This window comes from Salmo trutta, chromosome 13 (genome assembly GCF_901001165.1).
Source record: "Salmo trutta chromosome 13, fSalTru1.1, whole genome shotgun sequence".
Classification (NCBI taxonomy): domain Eukaryota; kingdom Metazoa; phylum Chordata; class Actinopteri; order Salmoniformes; family Salmonidae; genus Salmo; species Salmo trutta.
In genome coordinates this window covers 26,156,191-26,175,024 of record NC_042969.1, presented here as the reverse complement: position 1 = coordinate 26,175,024, position 18,834 = coordinate 26,156,191, and the positions used below count along the sequence as shown (strand labels likewise).

Below are 18,834 nucleotides of genomic sequence, written 5' to 3'. Positions count from 1 at the left end.
AATGGTTGGTGTGGTATACCTTTTGAAATTAGTCTTGCAGAAGTTTCCAAAGTCATAATGAACGTGTAAGCGCTGCAAGCAATCAATTATGTAGTAAGACAGAGAATGAGGTCTGTGCTTTATCCTGGTGTTAACGGAAGACACACACACATACAAACACAAAATAACACGGCCCAGACTGATGGAATTATTAAACTGGAAAAAGATTGCTTTGATGATAAACTGACAATGTTATTTAGTCTGTTATTGACAGTAGTCCTTTCCTCTTAACAGTCAAGCCCAAATATTCTTCGAAATTCAATTAAACACCGGCAAGCTGTGTAAATAATATTTCCTCTCCAACCAACCAAGCAACAGGAAAACAACAACAAAAGAATGAAAGACTTCCTCTATATGGACTTAATGCAGTGAGTGATTGATACGGACAGTGCTTTTGTCCATTGGTCCTCAGCAATACGAGTATAAAGAGATGGTATCCACTATACATAGTTTGTTTCAGTCAACAGCCCTAACCAAGGTGAAAACACACCCACACATGGTCTATATATATATATATACAGTGAGGGAAAAAAGTATTTGATCCCCTGCTGATTTTGTACGTTTGCCCACTGACAAAGAAATGATCAGTCTATAATTTTAATGGTAGGTTTATTTGAACAGTGAGAGACAGAATAACAACAACAAAAAATCCAGAAAAAAACGCATGTAAAAAATGTTATAAAATGATTTGCATTTTAATGAGGAAATAAGTATTTGACCACCTCTCAATCAGAAAGATTTCTGGCTCCCAGGTGTCTTTTATACAGGTAACGAGCTGAGATTAGAAGCACACTCTTAAAGGGAGTGCTCCTAATCTCAGTTTGTTACCTGTATAAAAGACACCTGTCCACAGAAGCAATCAATCAATCAGATTCCAAACTCTCCACCATGGCCAAGACCAAAGAGCTCTCCAAGGATGTCAGGGACAAGATTGTAGACCTACACAAGGCTGGAATGGGCTACAAGACTATCGCCAAGCAGCTTGGGGAGAAGGTGACAACAGTTGGTGCGACTATCCGCAAATGGAAGAAACACAAAAGAACTGTCAATCTCCCGGCTCCATGCAAGATCTCACCTCGTGGAGTTGCGTTGATCATGAGAACGGTGAAGAATCAGCCCAGAACTACATGGGAGGATCTTGTCAATGATCTCAAGGCAGCTGGGACCATAGTCACCAAGAAAACAATTGGTAACACACTACGCCGTGAAGGACTGAAAACCTGCAGCGCCCGCAAGGTCCCCCTGCTCAAGAAAGCACATATACATGCCCGTCTGAAGTTTGCCAATGAACATCTGATTCAGAGGACAACTGGGTGAAAGTGTTGTGGTCAGATGAGACCAAAATGGGGCTCTTTGGCATCAACTCAACTCGCCATTTTTGGAGGAGGAGGAATGCTGCCTATGACCCCAAGAACACCATCCCCACCATCAAACATGGAGGTGGAAACATTATGCTTTGGGGGTGTTTTTCTGCTAAGGGGACAGGACAACTTCACCGCATCAAAGGGACGATGGACGGGGCCATGTACCGTCAAATCTTGGGTGATTGAAAATGGGCATTGAAAATGGGTCGTGGATAGGTATTCCAGCATGACAATGACCCAAAACACACGGCCAAAGCAACAAAGGAGTGGCTCAAGAAGAAGCACATTAAGGTCCTGGAGTGGCCTAGCCCGTCTCCAGACCTTAATCCCATAGAAAATCTGTGGAGGGAGCTGAAGGTTCGAGTTGCCAAATGTCAGCCTCGAAACCTTAATGACTTGGAGAAGATCTGCAAAGAGGAGTGGGACAAAATCCCTCCTGAGATGTGTGCAAATCTGGTGGCCAACTACAAGAAACGTCTGACCTCTGTGATTGCCAACAAGGGTTTTGCCACCAAGTACTAAGTCATGTTTTGCAGAGGGGTCAAATACTTAATTCCCTCATTAAAATGCAAATCATTTTATAACATTTTTTCTATGTGTTTTTCTGGATTTTTTTGTTTTTATTCTGTCTCTCACTGTTCAAATAAACCTACCATAAAAATTATAGACTGATCATTTCTTTGTCAGTGGGCAAATGTACAAAATCAGCAGGGGATCAAATACTTTTTTCCCTCACTGTATATATATACAGTCTATATTTTAAAACACTTGCACTTGTAATTTCATACTAGCATCTACTTTGCTGATTACTACTTTGAGGGAAAATGTACTTACAATGACTGTGAAATGTGGTTCTCTCACCTAGCTATCCTAAGATGAATGCACTAACTTAAGTCACGCTGGATATGACACTCTATTTATTCCCTATTTAGTTCCCTACTTGTGACCAGTGCCCATAAGGGTCTGGTCAAAAGTAGTGTATTATGTAGTAGGGAATAGGGAGGGTGCCATTTGGGATGCAGCCTTTGGTTTTGTTCCCAGCAGAAAGAGTTTACTGTATGATGATGTAGTTGTGCAACAACAGTGTTGTTGTGTGGATTTACAACAAATTGTAGCTATTTGTTCCAATATACCTCTAATTGACCTCTTACTGGTGCTTTTCAGCACTTCATATTGAGAAAATATTGCTTTCCTTGGAGCCATTTGTATTTCGCCTGGATATTTCTCCATGGACTCCTACCTTGGACTTTCCGTATCTCCATTGGTGCCTGTTGTAATAGAGAGCCAGACAGACTTTAATCTGTGATAAGAGTTGCTATGCAGCATACTCCTCTCTTTCTTTGGTTGCATCATAAATGGCGGGAGTTGGGTTTAATTTGTGATGCCTGCCTGGCTGTATTCATCAGGGCCTGTTGTTGTGAGGCATTCATGTCGCGCTCCAGCTGGGCCTCTATCATAAACAACCCTATTGTGTACAGTCGTGACCAAAAGTTTTGAGAATGACACAAATTTTAATTTTCACAAAGTCTGCTGCCTCAGTTTGTATGATGGCAATTTGCATATACTCCAGCATGTTATGAAGAGTGATCAGATGAATTGCAATTAATTGCAAAGTCCCTCTTTGCCATGCAAATGAACTGAATCCCCAAAAAACATTTCCACTGCATTTCAGCCCTGCCACAAAAGGACCAGCTAACATCATGTCAGTGATTCTCTCATTAACACAGGTGTGAGTGTTGACGAGGACAAGGCTGGAGATCACTCTGTCATGCTGATTGAGTTCGAATAACAGACTGGAAGCTTCAAAAGGAGAGTGGTGCTTGGAATCATTGTTCTTCCTCTGTCATCCATGGTTACCTGCAAGGAAACACGTGCCGTCATCATTGCTTTGCACAAAAAGGGCTTCACAGGCAAGGATATTGCTGCCAGTAAGATTGCACCTAAATCAACTATTTATCGGATCATCAAGAACTTCAAGGAGAGTGGTTCAATTGTTGTGAAAAAGGCTTCAGGGCGCCCAAGAAAGTCCAGCAAGCGCCAGGACCATCTCCTAAAGTTGATTCAGCTGCGGGATCGGGGCACCACCAGTACAGAGCTTGCTCAGGAATGGCAGCAGGCAGGTGTGAGTGCATCTGCAAGCACAGTGAGGCAAAGAATTTTGGAGGATGGCTTGGTGTCAAGAAGGGCAGCAAAGAAGCCACTTCTCTCCAGGAAAAACATCAGGGACAGACTGATATTCTGCAAAAGGTACAGGGATTGAACTGCTGAGGACTGGGGTAAAGTCATTGTCTCTGATGAATCCCCTTTCCGATTGTTTGGGGCATCCGGAAAAAAGCTTGTCCGGAGAAGACAAGGTGAGCGCTACCATCAGTCCTGTGTCATGCCAACAGTAAAGCATCCTAAGACCATTCATGTGTGGGGTTGCTTCTCAGCCAAGGGAGTGGGCTCACTCACAATTATGCCTAAGAACACAGCCATGAATAAAGAATGGTACCAACACATCTTCCGAGAGCAACTTCTCCCAACCATCCAGGAACAGTTTGGTGATGAACAATGCCTTTTCCAGCATGATGGAGCACCTTGCCATAAGGCAAAAGTGATAACGACGTGGCTCGGGGAACAAAGCATCGATATTTTGGGTCCATGGCCAGCAAACTCCCCAGACCTTAATCCTATTGAGAACTTGTGGTCAATCCTCAAGAGGTGGGTGGACAAACAAAAACCCACGAATTCTGACAAACTCCAAGCATTGATTATGCAAGAATGGGCTGCCATCAGTCAGGATGTGGCCCAGAAGTTAATTGACAGCATGCCAGGGCGGATTGCAGAGGTCTTGAAAAAGAAGGGTCAACACTGCAAATATTGACTCTTTGCATCAACTTCATGTAATTGTCAATAATAGCCTTAGACACTTATGAAATGCTTGTAATTATACTTCAGTATTCCATAGTAACATCTGACAAAAATATCTAAAGACACTGAAGCAGCAAACTTTGTGTAAATTAATATTTGTGTCATTCTCAAAACTTTTGGCCACGACTGTATGCTAATCACAGACCTAAACACAGAACTGCCCAGAGGATGTCCATGTCATCACAGACAGACTCTCTCCCTGGCCTCAATAACGCGCATCGTTCAGGATCAGTTAATGAAATGCCTTGTCATCTGATGACTCTGGAGGTCGTTGAGATCATGGAGAGATTTGGCCCCAATTCACTCTGCTGTCGTGCAGTTATCTTAACAAATGACTGTGGTCAGATATAGTATGCTGGATATGCTTGGGCTGGGCAAGCTCTGGTCAAAACGCCATTGACCTCCCATTTCATCTGGGTTGTTCATATATGATAGAGTGGAGATGGCTGTGCGTTTATGGGTTAAACTTTCTGTCCCTCTCTAGGAAACAACAGCAGGATCCTGTATTCCTTTGAGGACTCAGCTGATGGCCGGTTCTCCATCCAGCAGCATTCAGGGCTGGTCCGTGTGGAGCGACCCCTGGTGAGGACCCAGGCTGGGTACACGCTGCGTGTCCGGGCCACAGACCAGGGCTCACCCAGAAGACTGTCCTCTGTCTGCTCCGTGCTGGTCTCTGTGCTCAGCGTTGACGACAGACCCCCAGCCTTCCAAAACAGGGACTATGGCGTCACGGTGTCAGAGGACGTCACCTTGGGGACCCAGGTGGTCAGGGTGTTTGCGGCTAGCGGAGACCCCAAGGCCACCGCTGACATCACCTACTCCATCGTCAACGGCAACAAGCATGGGATGTTCAGCATGGACTCACACACCGGTAGCTATACTATAAATGTCATCTTTATTGTTTATGACATAAAATGAGGATTGCCATTGAAAATGCTTTCCTAGTCATGTGAGTTTAGTGTCCCTTTACTGAGCGTATGTATGTGTGTCTACAGGTGCCATATTTGTGACCAAGGCTCTGGATTATGAAGCGTCCCATGAGCACTATTTGACAGTACAGGCCTCGGACAAAGGCAGGATGAGCCAAGGTGACATTGCCACGGTAACCATCTACTTGACAGATGTCAATGACAACTCTCCTGTCTTCAGCCAGGAGGTGTACTCTGCTGTGATCAGTGAAGATACCGACATGGACCTGACCATGTTGACGGTGAGTGTCCAGTGGTATTAAGGCCCCAATCACTATAAATGAAACATTTTCAAGCTTTGATTTGTACTCAAATGCTCTGTAGAAAGAAAGGGAAATCCTGCAGTGTCATTTTACTACAAAACGTCTGATGCAGTATTGTTACTATTGTTAACATGTCCATTCATGCACTCTGTTCTTTGTTGTTAAGGTGATGGCTGATGACATCGATGGTCCCTCCAACAATCACATCCACTTTTCAATCGTCAAGGGCAACCAAGCCGGGCCCTTCACCATAGACACGGTCAGCGGTGAGGTGAAGGTTGTTTGCCCGTTAGACCGAGAAAAGGTAGCTAACTAACTTTCCACATTCTTCCCATGTTCCTCTCATTCAACAGAGCACAATTAACACTCCAATTGTCACAGTTTGAAGTATTGGCAATGTTACAAGCCTCAATTGTTTTTAGTTGCTCAAAGTCTAGAGTTGATTTTTTCCCACCCCTTTACTCCGTGTTTAACTAGGTGCCTGCATACACTCTGACGGTACTGGCATCAGACAGTGGGAGTCCATCCAGATCCAGCAGTGCCCTGGTCAACATTGACGTGTCGGATGTGAATGATAATGCGCCCGTGTTCTCTGAGGCCGACTACAGCCTTGTCATCCAGGTAAGACAGACAGGTCAGCGGTAGACATGCCACGGAGAGATGAGAGAGAGATTACATCCGACAACACTGACTACACTTCTTAAATGAAGTGAGGTTTAGCTGGAGGGTGCAAGTTAACTGAAGTTAATATGCCTCAGAAACGTTATTGGCTGCCATAGAGTTGCACTTGAAGCAGATGAGTGTAAGGAATAGTGTGAGGTACAGATACAGGATGTAAAGCTGAGAAGAGAAAGGATAAACGAGGGAGCTTCATTAAGCCTCTGAACAGTAGCTCCTGAATCAACATCGAAAGGCATGGATATGGAATCTCTCTCCCTCTCTCTCTGTCTCTCTCTCCATTCCTCTGTCCCCTTCTTTCTTCCCCCCCCTCTCTACCCCAGGAGAGTGTCCCAGTAGGGAGCAGTGTTCTCAAGCTGACTGTAACAGATAGGGATGCCTCCCACAACGGCCCCCCATTCTCCTTCACCATCCTTGGGGGAGATGAGGGAGGCTCCTTCCTAATAGACCCCCAGGGAACCCTCAGGACCACCACACTGCTGGACCGCACAGTAAAGGACCACTACATACTACATGCTCAGGTTGGACTACATTCACAAAATGCTAATTAGGCTAACAGTAGTATTACATTTTTCTGAAATGTGTTTTGTTCTTGATACAGTAAATGAATAGTTATAGATCAACCATTGAGGTGACTGAAGGGTGGTATATCTGCTGTCTGTATCAGGGAGCACCAGTAGGTTCACTGGACACGGCTATAAGCAAACAGGGAAACGCTCATCCAGAGGAGGCACTCCTAGTGGCCGGGGACTTTAATGCAGGGAAACTTAAATCAGTTTTACCTCATTTACCTCAGCCAGGTCGCAGTTGCAAATGAGAACTTGTTCTCAACTAGCCTACCTGGTTAAATGAAGGTGAAATAAAATTTCTACCAGCGTGTTAAATGTGCAACCAGAGGGAAAAAAAACTTGAGACCACCTTTACTCCACACACAGAGATGCGTACAAAGCTCTCCCTCGCCCTCCGTTTGGCAAATCTGACCATAATTCTATCCTCCTGCCCAGTGAGACGAGCCTACCAGACGAGCTAAATTACTTCTATGCTCGCTTCGAAGCAAGTAACACTGAAACATGCATGAGAGCTGTTTCGGATGACTGTGTGATCACACTCTCCATAGCCTATGTGAGTCAGACCTTTAAACAGGTCAACATTCACAAGGCCGCAGGGCCAGATGGATTACCAGGACGTGTACTCCGAGCATGCGCTGACCAACTGGCAAGTGTCTTCACTGACATTTTCAAACTGTCTCTGACTGAGTCTGTAATACCTACATGTTTGAAACAGACCACCATAGTCCCTGTGCCCAAAAACACAAAGGTAACCTGACTAAATGACTACTGACCCACAGCACTCACGTCTGTAGCCATGAAGGGCTTTGAAAGGCTGGTCATGGCTCACATCAACAACATTATCCCAGAAACCCTAGACCCACTCCAATTTGTATACCGCCCCAACAGATCCGCAGATGATGCAATCTCTATTGCACTCCACACTGCCCTTTCCCACCGGGACAAAAGGAACACCTATGTGAGAATGCTATTCATCGACTACAGCTCAGCGTCCAACACCATAGTGTCCTCAAAGCTCATCAATAAGCTAAGGACCCTGGGACTAAACACCTCCCTCTGCAACTGGATCCTGGACTTCCTGACAGGCCACCCCCAGGTGGTAAGGGTAGGTAACAACACATCTGCCACCCTGATCCTCAACACGGGGGCCCCCTCTGTGCTTAGTCTCCTCCTGTACTTCCTGTTCACTCATGACGGCATGGCCAGGCACGACTCCAATACCATCATTAAGTTTGCCGATGACACAACGGTGGTAGGCCTGATCACCGACAACGATGAGACAGCCTATAGGGAGGAGGTCAGCGACCGGACAACAACCTCTCCCTCAACGTGATCAAGACAAAGGAGATGATTGTGGACTACAGGAAAAGGTGGACCGAGCACTGCCCCATTCTCATCGACAGGGCTGTAGTGGAGCAGGTTGAGAGCTTCAAGTTCCTTGGTGTCCACATCAACAACAAACTAACATGGTCCAAACACACCAAGACAGTCGTGAAGAGGGCACAACAAAGCTTATTCCCCCTCAGGAGACTGAAAAGATTTAGCATGGGTCCTGAGATCCTCAAAGTTATACAGCTGCACCATTGAGAGCATCCTGACTGGTTGCATCACTGCCTGGTATGGCAATTGCTCGGCCTCTGACCGCAAGGCACTACAGAGGGTAGTGTGAATGGCCCAGTACATCACTGGGGCCAAGCTTCCTGCCATCCAGGACCTCTATACCAGGCAGTGTCAGAGGAAGGCCCTAAAAATTGTCAAATACACCCTAGTCATAGACTGTTCTCTCTCTGCTACCGCACCGGAAGCGGTACCGGAGCGCCAAGTCTAGGTCCAAAAGGCTTCTTAACAGCTTCTACCCCCAAGCCATAAGACTCCTGAATAGCTAATCAAATGGCTACCCAGGTTCACTGGAAACACAGGAATGGTTGAAGGGTCATATACCTGCTGTGTGTATCAGGGAGCACCAGTAGTTTCACCGGAAACACAGGAATGGTTGAAGGGTCATATACCTGCTGTGTGTATCAGGGAGCACCAGTAGGTTCACCGGAAACACAGGAATGGTTGAAGGGTCATATACCTGCTGTGTGTATCAGGGAGCACCAGTAGGTTCACCGGAAACACAGGAATGGTTGAAGGGTCATATACCTGCTGTGTGTATCAGGGAGCACCAGTAGGTTCACCGGAAACACAGGAATGGTTGAAGGGTCATATACCTGCTGTGTGTATCAGGGAGCACCAGTAGGTTCACCGGAAACACAGGAATGGTTGAAGGGTCATATACCTGCTGTGTGTATCAGGGAGCATCAGTAGGTTCACCGGAAGCACAGGAATGGTTGAAGGGTCATATACCTGCTGTGTGTATCAGGGAGCACCAGTAGGTTCACCGGAAACACAGGAATGGTTGAAGGGTCATATACCTGCTGTGTGTATCAGGGAGCATCAGTAGGTTCACCGGAAACACAGGAATGGTTGAAGGGTCATATACCTGCTGTGTGTATCAGGGAGCATCAGTAGGTTCACCGGAAGCACAGGAATGGTTGAAGGGTCATATACCTGCTGTGTGTATCAGGGAGCACCAATAGGTTCACCGGAAACACAGGAATGGTTGAAGGGTCATATACCTGCTGTGTGTATCAGGGAGCATCAGTAGGTTCACCGGAAACACAGGAATGGTTGAAGGGTCATATACCTGCTGTGTGTATCAGGGAGCACCAGTAGGTTCACCGGAAACACAGGAATGGTTGAAAGGGAAAGGGGGATATCTAGTCAGTTGTACAACTGAATGCATTCAACTGAAATGTTTCTTCCGCATTTAACCCAAGCCCTCTGAATCAGAGAGTTGCGGGGGGCTGCCATAATCGACATCCACTTAATCGGCACCCAGGGAATAGTGGAAGGGTAGTATACCTGCTGTCTGTATTAGGGAGCACCAGTAGGTTCACTGGAGACACAGGAATGGTTGTAAACTTCTGTGATCATAACAGAGTTTGTACAGATTGCCCTAATTCCAGTATTGATTTCCTCCTTTAATCTCAGAGTAGGTACAGATTGCCCTAATTCCAGTATTGATTTCCTCCTTTAATCTCAGAGTAGGTACAGATTGCCCTAATTCCAGTATTGATTTCCTCCTTTAATCTCAGAGTAGGTACAGATTGCCCTAATTCCAGTATTGATTTCCTCCTTTAATCTCAGAGTTTGTACAGATTGCCCTAATTCCAGTATTGATTTCCTCCTTTAATCTCAGAGTTTGTACAGATTGCCCTAATTCCAGTATTGATTTCCTCCTTTAATCTCAGAGTAGGTACAGATTGCCCTAATTCCAGTATTGATTTTCTCCTTTAATCCCAGAGTTTGTACAGATTGCCCTCATTCCAGTATTGATTTTCTCCTTTAATCTCAGAGTAGGTACAGATTGCCCTCATTCCGGTATTGATTCTGTCCTTTAATCGCAGAAGCAGCAGTGACTCAAAGTCCACCAACTCCCCCCTCTGGTCAGCAATGGCACTTGCAAGCCTGTTATTTTATCCTCTTAACCTGAAGTGAGGAATTCAAGCACTGGGTAGTGATTATATTGATAGGTTGTAATAATGATGTTGTGGTTCTGTTGTGTTTCCTCAGGTGCTAGACAGTGGCAGACCACCAATCCTGGCCTCCACATTGATCAATATCAGGGTGATCCAAGAGAGCCTCCACCCCCCTGCTATCCTCCCCCTGGAGGTACTCATCTCCACCCCAGGAGAGGCCTACCCGGGTGGGGTGCTGGGTCAGATCCGAGCCACTGACCAGGACCTCTATGACTCCCTGACCTACAACCTCCAGCCCAATTTATCCAACACACTACTGTTCTCCCTGTCCCCCTCAGATGGCCGTCTGGTGACCCGGCCTGGTCACGTCCTCAGGCTGGGCCACTACCTGCTCAACGTCACCGTTACTGACGGACGCTTCACCACGGCAACCGGTGTCAGTGTGCACGTCCACCAGGTGACCAAGCGCATGCTGGAGAGCTCCGTGGCCGTCCGTCTGGCTGGGGTGGGCCCCGAGGAGTTCGTAGGGGAGCACTGGAGGGGCTTCCTGAGGGCGCTGCGCATGGTGGCAGGGATCAAGAGGAGTGATGTCCAGCTCGTCAGTCTGCAGCCCTGTGAGCCCCCTGGTAGCCTGGATGTCCTGCTGGCTCTGGAGCGGTCACCTCCCGGTAGCCCCCTGACCACTACCAAGGACGGGATCCTCCTTCGTAAGCTCAATGCGTCTGTGGGTGCAATCCAGGAGGTTACAGGCCTCCGCGTGGTCAGGGTGTTCAGGAAGCTATGTGCAGGCTTGGACTGTCCTGCCATGCTCTGTAGTGAGGTGGTCACCCTGGACCAGAACTTCCTGACCACCTACAGCACGGCTAGACTCAGCCTCATCACCCCGCCACATCACAGATCTGCTGTGTGCCTCTGTAAAGGTACACCACACCCCACACACCACGCATCACGCGTCACACACAACACCACACATCACACCTCACGTCACACCTCACACAACTCACATCAAACCACACACATCACACCTCACATCACACCTCACATCAAACCACACACATCACATCACACCTCACATCACACCTCACATCACACCTCACATCACACACCTCACATCACATCACACATCACATCACACCTCACATCAAACCACACATCAAACCACACACCTCACATCACACACCTCACATCACACCTCACATCACACCTCACATCAAACCACACACATCACATCACACCTCACATCACACCTCACATCAAACCACACATCACACCTCACATCACACCTCACACCTCACACACCACACATCACACCTCACATCAAACCACACACCTCACATCACACACCTCACATCACACCTCACATCACACCTCACATCACACACCTCACATCACATCACACATCACATCACACCTCACATCAAACCACACATCAAACCACACACCTCACATCACACACCTCACATCACACCTCACATCACACACCACACACTTCACATCACACACCTCACATCACACCTCACATCAAACCACACACATCACACATCACACACCTCACATCACAGTACACACCTCACATCACACACCACACACCACACATCACACCACACACCTCACACATCACACACCTCACATCACAGTACACACCTCACATCACACACCACACACCACACATCACACCACACACCTCACACACCTCCACACCTCACACACCTCACATCAAACCACACACCTCACATCACACCACACTCCACACATCACACACCATACATCACACCTCACACACCTCACATCAAACCACACACCTCACATCAAACCACACACCTCACATCACACCACACACCTCACACACCACATAACACACATCACACCACACTCCACACATCACACACCAAACATCACACACCACCACACATCACATCACACACTACCACACCACACACCATCACACACCACACTACCACATCACACATCACTCATCACATATCGTCAAGTTATTGATAAAACAATAGAATCCAATACACTACATTTCAGCCGCATCCCAAATGGCACCCTTTTCCCTACAAAAAGTAGTGCATTGTATAGGGAATGGAGTGCCATTTAGGATGTGTCCTCTCCCTCATTGTAATGAGTTGATATGTTTGGTACTAGGTGGTGAGTGTCCTGTGTTGAAGCAGCTCTGTGAGGGGAAGCCCTGTCCTGAGGGATGTGTGTCCAACCAAAGAGAGGGACCATACAGCTGTGTCTGTCCACCTGACCAGGGAGGCTGCTCAGGTACTGTCTGTCACTCAAACAACCAAACACATCATCAACCAAGATAGTGTTTCAATGACTGTTTCTTTAGTCTAACTTTGCTTGACATTATTCTCACATTCAAGATGAATAGAATGGCTCCTGTTTCTTCAGATCTGATATAACCATTACTTCAGTCACCAGCAAAACAGATATTAGTAACAGAGATGTAAGATGTCACATAACTGATCCGTCTATATGTTATTTATAAACCACAGGAGGTCAGTTGCTATGGTTCAGTGGGAAGGGTTACATCAGGTACCGTCTGATGGAGAACCGCTATAGAGAGGAGATGAAACTGTCTCTCAGACTGAGAACCTTGTCCCACCATTCCACTCTCCTGTTTGCTAGAGGAACAGACTACTGCATTCTAGAGGTAGGTCTATAGATAAGTCCCAGATGGCACCTATTCCCTATATAGGGCTCTGGTCAATAGTAGTGCACTATAAAGTAGTAGGGGATAGGTCACAAGTTGCTGTTGGTTGTTCAGTTAGGAAAATCAATAATTACATTTGAATAAAACAGGCCATAAACTCAGGATTTAAACTTTGAGAAGAAATGACAGTGAATACAGTCACTACAACACTAAACTGTACACATGTAGACACTCACATGTTTCATTGGAAAATAGTAAGTGTTTAGTCAGTATTCTCTAACATCACATTGTCTTGTGTTCAAAATGGCACCCTACTCCATCTACACAATTTATTAGGTACACCAATCTAGTCCCGGGTCGGACTCCCTGTATCCATGAAGAGGTGCACCTGGTCAGCAACAATGTTCAGTTACGCTGTGTAGTTCAAACGTTGCTCAATTGGTATCAAGGGACCTAACATTTGCCAGGAAAACATTCCCCACACCATTACACCACCAGCCTGTACCATTGACACCAGGCAGGATGGGCCATGGACTCATGCTGCTTACACCAAATCCTGACTCTGCCATCAGCATGACACAACAGCAACCGGGATTCGTCAGACCAGGCAATGTTCTTCCACTCCTCAACTGTCCAGTGTTGGTGATGGCGTGCCCACTGGAGGGGCTCTTCTTGTTTTTAGCTGAGTGGAACCCGCTGTGGTCGTCTGCTGCAATAGTCCATCTGTGACAAAGACCGACGAGTTGTGCGTTCCGAGATGCCGCTCTACACACCACTGTTGTAAAGCTCCGTTATTTGTCCACCTGTTAGCTTGCACAATACTTGCCATTCTCCTTCAACCTCTCATCAACAAGCGGTTTACGTCCACAGGACTGCCGCTGAATGGATGTTTTTTGTTTGTCGCACCATTGTCGGTAAACCCTAGAAACCATTTTCGTGAACGGGGTGGTGTACCTAATAAAGTGCATTATATAGGGAATAGCGTGCAATTTGAGACATAACCATTAGTGATGAGTAAAAACTCAATCCAACATATCATATAGTTTTGACAATATTGCAAAATAATTTTTGCTGCTCTAGTTGACTGTACCTGTGCCAAAGTTCCAGTATTTGTCCTTCATAGCTTGTTCTCCATCTTCTTTTTAAGTAGGGAGCCAATTTATTTTCAGCACTTTTATGTCTGATCAAAACATGTTTTCTCATGGCTTTCTTGTCCCTCTACAACAGACATATGGTGAGCAATATGTGTGGAACATCGAATCGCAAAAAAAATCACAGTATCGAATTTCAATATACACTACATCACCAAAAGTATGTGGACACCTGCTCGTCGAAAATCTCATTCCAAAATCACGGGCATTAATATGGAGTTGGTCCCTCCTTTGCTGCTATAACAGCTTCTACTCTTCTGGGAATGCATTCAATTTGATGTTGGAACATTGCTGCAGGGACTTGCTTCCATTCAGCCACGAGCATTAGTAAGGTTGGGGACAGATGTTGGGTGATTAGGCCTGGCTCGCAGTCGGCGTTCCAATTCATCCCAAAGGTGTTCGATGGGGTTGTGAGGTCAGGGCTCTATGCAGACCAGTCAAGTTCTTCCACACCGATCTCGACAAACCATTTCTGTATGAACCTCGCTTTGTGCACAGAGGCATTGTCATGCTGAAACAGGAAAGGGCCTTCCCCAAACTGCTGCCACAAAGTTGGAAGCACAGAATCGTCTAGAATGTCATTGTATGCTGTAGCGTTAAGTTTTCCTTCACTGAAACTAAGGGGCTCAGCCCGAACCATGAAAAACAGCTCCAGACTGTTATTCCTCCTCCACCAAACGTTACAGTTGGCACTGTGCATTCGGGCAGGTGGTTCTCCTGCCCCAGAGTCCAATGGCGGCAAGATTTACACCACTCTAGCCAACGTTTGGCATTGCGCATGGTTATCTTAGGCTTGTGTGCGGCTGCTCAGTCATGGAAACCCATTTCATGAAGTTCCTGGTGAACAGTTCTGGTGCTGACGTTTCTTCCAGAGGCAGTTTGGAACTCGGAAGTGAGTGTTGCAACCAAGGACAGAAGATTTTTACGTGCTATGCACTTCAGCACTCGGCGGTCCTGTTCTGTGATCTTGTGTGGCCTACCACTTTGCGGCTGAGCCGTGTTGCTCCTAGACCTTTACACTTCTCAATAACAGCACATGCAGTTGACCGGGACTGACTTGTTGGAAAAGTGCCATGTTGAAAAGTTTCTTAGCTTTTCAGTAAGGCCATTCTACTGCCAATGTTTGTATATGGAGATTGCATGGCTGTGTGCTCAATTTTATACACCTGTCAGCAACGGGTGTGGCGAAATAGCCGAATCCACTAATTTGAAGGGTTGTCCACATACTTTTGTATATATAGTGTATATAGAATCGCAATGCATATCGAATCGGTACCAAAGTATCATGATAATATCGTATCGTGAGGACCCTGGCAATTCCCAGGCCTAACAGCCATTTTCTATCTTTATGTACCCACTTCTGCCCCCAGATAGTGGACGGTAGGCTCCAGTACCAGTTTGACTGCGGCAGTGGCCCAGGCATCGTCTCCATCCACAGTGCCCAGGTCAGTGATGGCCAGTGGCACACCGTATCCCTTGAGGTAAACGGCAACCACGCCATGCTGGTTCTGGATCAGCTCTACACGGCCTCGGGCACGGCACCAGGCACCCTCCGCTCCCTCAACCTGGACGGAAGCCTGTTCCTGGGTGGTGTTTCTGAAGCCGACCAGCAGAGGGCAGCAAAGACAGCCTCACAGCGTTTGCCAGTCTCTCACAGTCATGATCTACAGGGTTGTATGGAGGCAGTCAGGTATTTGATGTTTCCCTTCCTTTTGTCAACCTTTTTGTTAAAAAAAAAAATTATTGTAACGTGATCTGTGACCAACTTGCTTGTGAAATGACTAAATAACTGTTGATTTTATTTTGTCAGGTTTAATGGCTATGATCTGAACCTGGACACCGAGGCCCAGGCCCATGTACTAGTAGAGGAGGTGGTGGGGGTGGCACCAGGCTGTGGGGCCCTCCCTGTCCCAGAGTGCTCCTCTCAGCCCTGTGTGAATGGAGGAACCTGCTCCACTCTGCCTCATGGAGGTAGGAGACAGACACCATTTATTGACATAGATAAATCACCATACAGTCCTATTCACAGTCTATACAGAACATATTGGTCTCAAACATCTTATTGTCCTATATATATTATTTTGTACATTATACACTTGTTTCTATTGCAGGTTACTTCTGTAAATGCAGTGACTTGTTCATGGGGTCTCACTGTGAGGTGGCAGCTAGCCCCTGTTCCTCCAACCCCTGTCTGTATGGAGGAACCTGTGTGCTGGACAACCAGGATTTTTACTGCCAGTGTAGAGGACAGTACTCAGGACCACGGTACATAGAGCAGTTACCCATTATGAACTGAAATTTGGAATAATGTGTCCCAAATGGCACCCTATTCCTTTGAAGTGCACTACTTTTGACCAGGACCCTTAGGGTTCTGGTTGAAAGTAGTGCACTGTATAGGGAACAGGGTGCCAGTTGGGACATAACCAATCGTGACCTTGAGATTCTATTTGACATCTTGGTAAAAAATGAGTTATTCACATAGAGTTGCTCATTAGGTGGTCCTTTACATGTGAGATCTGTCAGATTTGTTACAAAGTAAATTTACAAAAAAAAAATTTCAACATCTGAATGTTCTTTGTGCGCAAACACCTTTTAACTTGATGCTTTAAGGTTATATCTGCAATCCAATCACACAATGCTGGGCTGCCAATCAAAATTAACTGTATGTAAGGTCATATACTTATTGAGTCATGAAAGAGGAAGACATCACAAAATAGTTCTGGCACTTGAAAAATACTCATTAACTCCAAACTATACATTTTACAGGTAGAAACTTGTAATTCCAAGTTCTTGATTATTCATATCATGGGTTCCAGTCCCAGGTCCTCGATTATTCATATCATGGGTTCTAGTCCCAAGTCCTTGATTATTCATATCATAGGTTCTAGTCCCAAGTCCTTGATTATTCATATCATAGGTTCTAGTCCCAAGTCCTTGATTATTCATATCATAGGTTCTAGTCCCAAGTCCTTGATTATTCATATCATAGGTTCTGGTCCTCTTTTTCCCAGTACTTAATAAATACAGGTGCCTTAGGGCATGTTTAAGGCCCTTAGGAGAGGCATTGCTGCTTTTGTCTTGTTCTATATCAATACGAAAACCTCCAAGGTATTTCACAAAAATGTCAAACTTACCACATTTTATTTATAACTAGCAAGTAGTTTATTGACTTTGGGTGTCAGAGACCAGACACACATATCAGTTTACTCATCCAGAGCTAAGCTTTAACAATGCTGCTAGTTATCCATAGGATATAGTGTATTTGTCATTTTCGAGAGCTATCGCTTTAAGAAATGTGTGATGAACATCAATTAATATATTTCATGATGTGATTAGAAAGAAGGAAGGCTATATTCTTTATTTCATCATTAAATGTCTGTACTTTTCTATGGAAATGTGAATTATTTTAACATTCCGTGCCAGATATAACCTTCCCTCTAGTCACAGACCTCAGTTCAACACAGAAATATCTCATTTACATAAGTATTCACACCCCTGAGTCAATACTTTGTAGAAGCCCATTTGGCAGCGATTACAGCGGAATTGTACAACATTTTGCCATTTATTCATTTATTCATTTCAACATTCTTCAAGCTGTCACATTGGTTGTTGATCATTTTTATTTTTATTTCACCTTTATTTAACCAAGTAGGACAGTTGAGACCAAGTTCTCATTTACAACTGCGACCTGGTCAAGATAAAGCAAAGCAGTGCAACACAAACAACAACACAGAGTTACACATGGAATAAACAAACGTACAGTCAATAACACAATAGAAAAAATCTATATACAGTGTGTGCAAATGAGGTAAGATTAGGGAGGTAAGGCAATAAATAGGCCGTAGTGGCGAAGTAATTACAATTTAGCAATTAACACTGGAGTGATAGGTGTGCAGAAGATGAATGTGCAAATCGAGATACTGGGGTGCAAAGGAGCAAAAAAACAATATGGGGATGGGGTAGTTGAATGGGCTATTTACAGATGGGCTATGTACAGGTGCAATGATCTGTGAGTTTCTCTGACAGCTGATGCTTTAAGTTAGAGAGGGAGATATGGGTCTCCAGCTTCAGTGATTTTTGCCATTCGTTCCAGTCATTGGCAGCAGAGAACTGAAAGGAAAGGTGGCCAAAGAAGGAATTGGCTTTGGGGGTGACCAGTGAAATATACCTGCTGGAGCGGGTGCTACGGGTGGGTGCTGCTATGGTGACCAGTGAGCTGAGATAAGGCGTAGCTTTACCTAGTAAAAACTTAGCGATGACCTGGAGCCAGTGGGTTTGGCGACGAATATGAAGCGAGGGCCAGCCAACGAGAGGATACAGGTCGCAGTGGTGGGTAGTATATGGCGCTTTGGTGACAAAACGGATGGCACTGTGATAGACTGCATCCAATTTGTTGAGTAGAGTGTTGGAGGCTACTCTGTAAATGACATCGCCGAAGTCAAGGATCGGTAGGGTAGTCAGTTTTACGACGGTATGTTTGGCAGCATGAGTGAAGGATGCTTTGTTGTGAAATAGGAAGCCCATTCTAGATTTAATTTTGGATTGGAGATGCTTAATGTGAGTCTAGAAGGAGAGTTTACAGTCTAACCAGACACCTAGGTATTTGTAGTTGTCCACATATTCTAAGTCAGAACTGTCCAGAGTAGTGATGCTGGACGGGCAGGCAGGTGCAGGCAGCGATCGGTTGAAGAGCATGCATT

The 18,834-nt window shown here is 45.7% G+C and overlaps 1 protein-coding gene across 1 annotated transcript in view; it reads left to right on the top strand.

Annotated features, from left to right (window-relative positions):
• The window catches only part of fat1b (FAT atypical cadherin 1b), a 52,182-nt gene that overhangs the window by 21,629 nt on the left and 11,719 nt on the right, over positions 1–18,834 (top strand). The window contains exons 16-26 of the mRNA XM_029771616.1: positions 4,801–5,187; positions 5,312–5,526; positions 5,714–5,851; positions 6,025–6,168; positions 6,549–6,746; positions 10,413–11,238; positions 12,467–12,589; positions 12,826–12,983; positions 15,505–15,824; positions 15,945–16,105; positions 16,246–16,399. Of these exons, the coding sequence (XP_029627476.1) occupies positions 4,801–5,187; positions 5,312–5,526; positions 5,714–5,851; positions 6,025–6,168; positions 6,549–6,746; positions 10,413–11,238; positions 12,467–12,589; positions 12,826–12,983; positions 15,505–15,824; positions 15,945–16,105; positions 16,246–16,399 (2,824 nt within the window). The remainder of the gene's footprint in view (positions 1–4,800; positions 5,188–5,311; positions 5,527–5,713; positions 5,852–6,024; positions 6,169–6,548; positions 6,747–10,412; positions 11,239–12,466; positions 12,590–12,825; positions 12,984–15,504; positions 15,825–15,944; positions 16,106–16,245; positions 16,400–18,834) is intronic.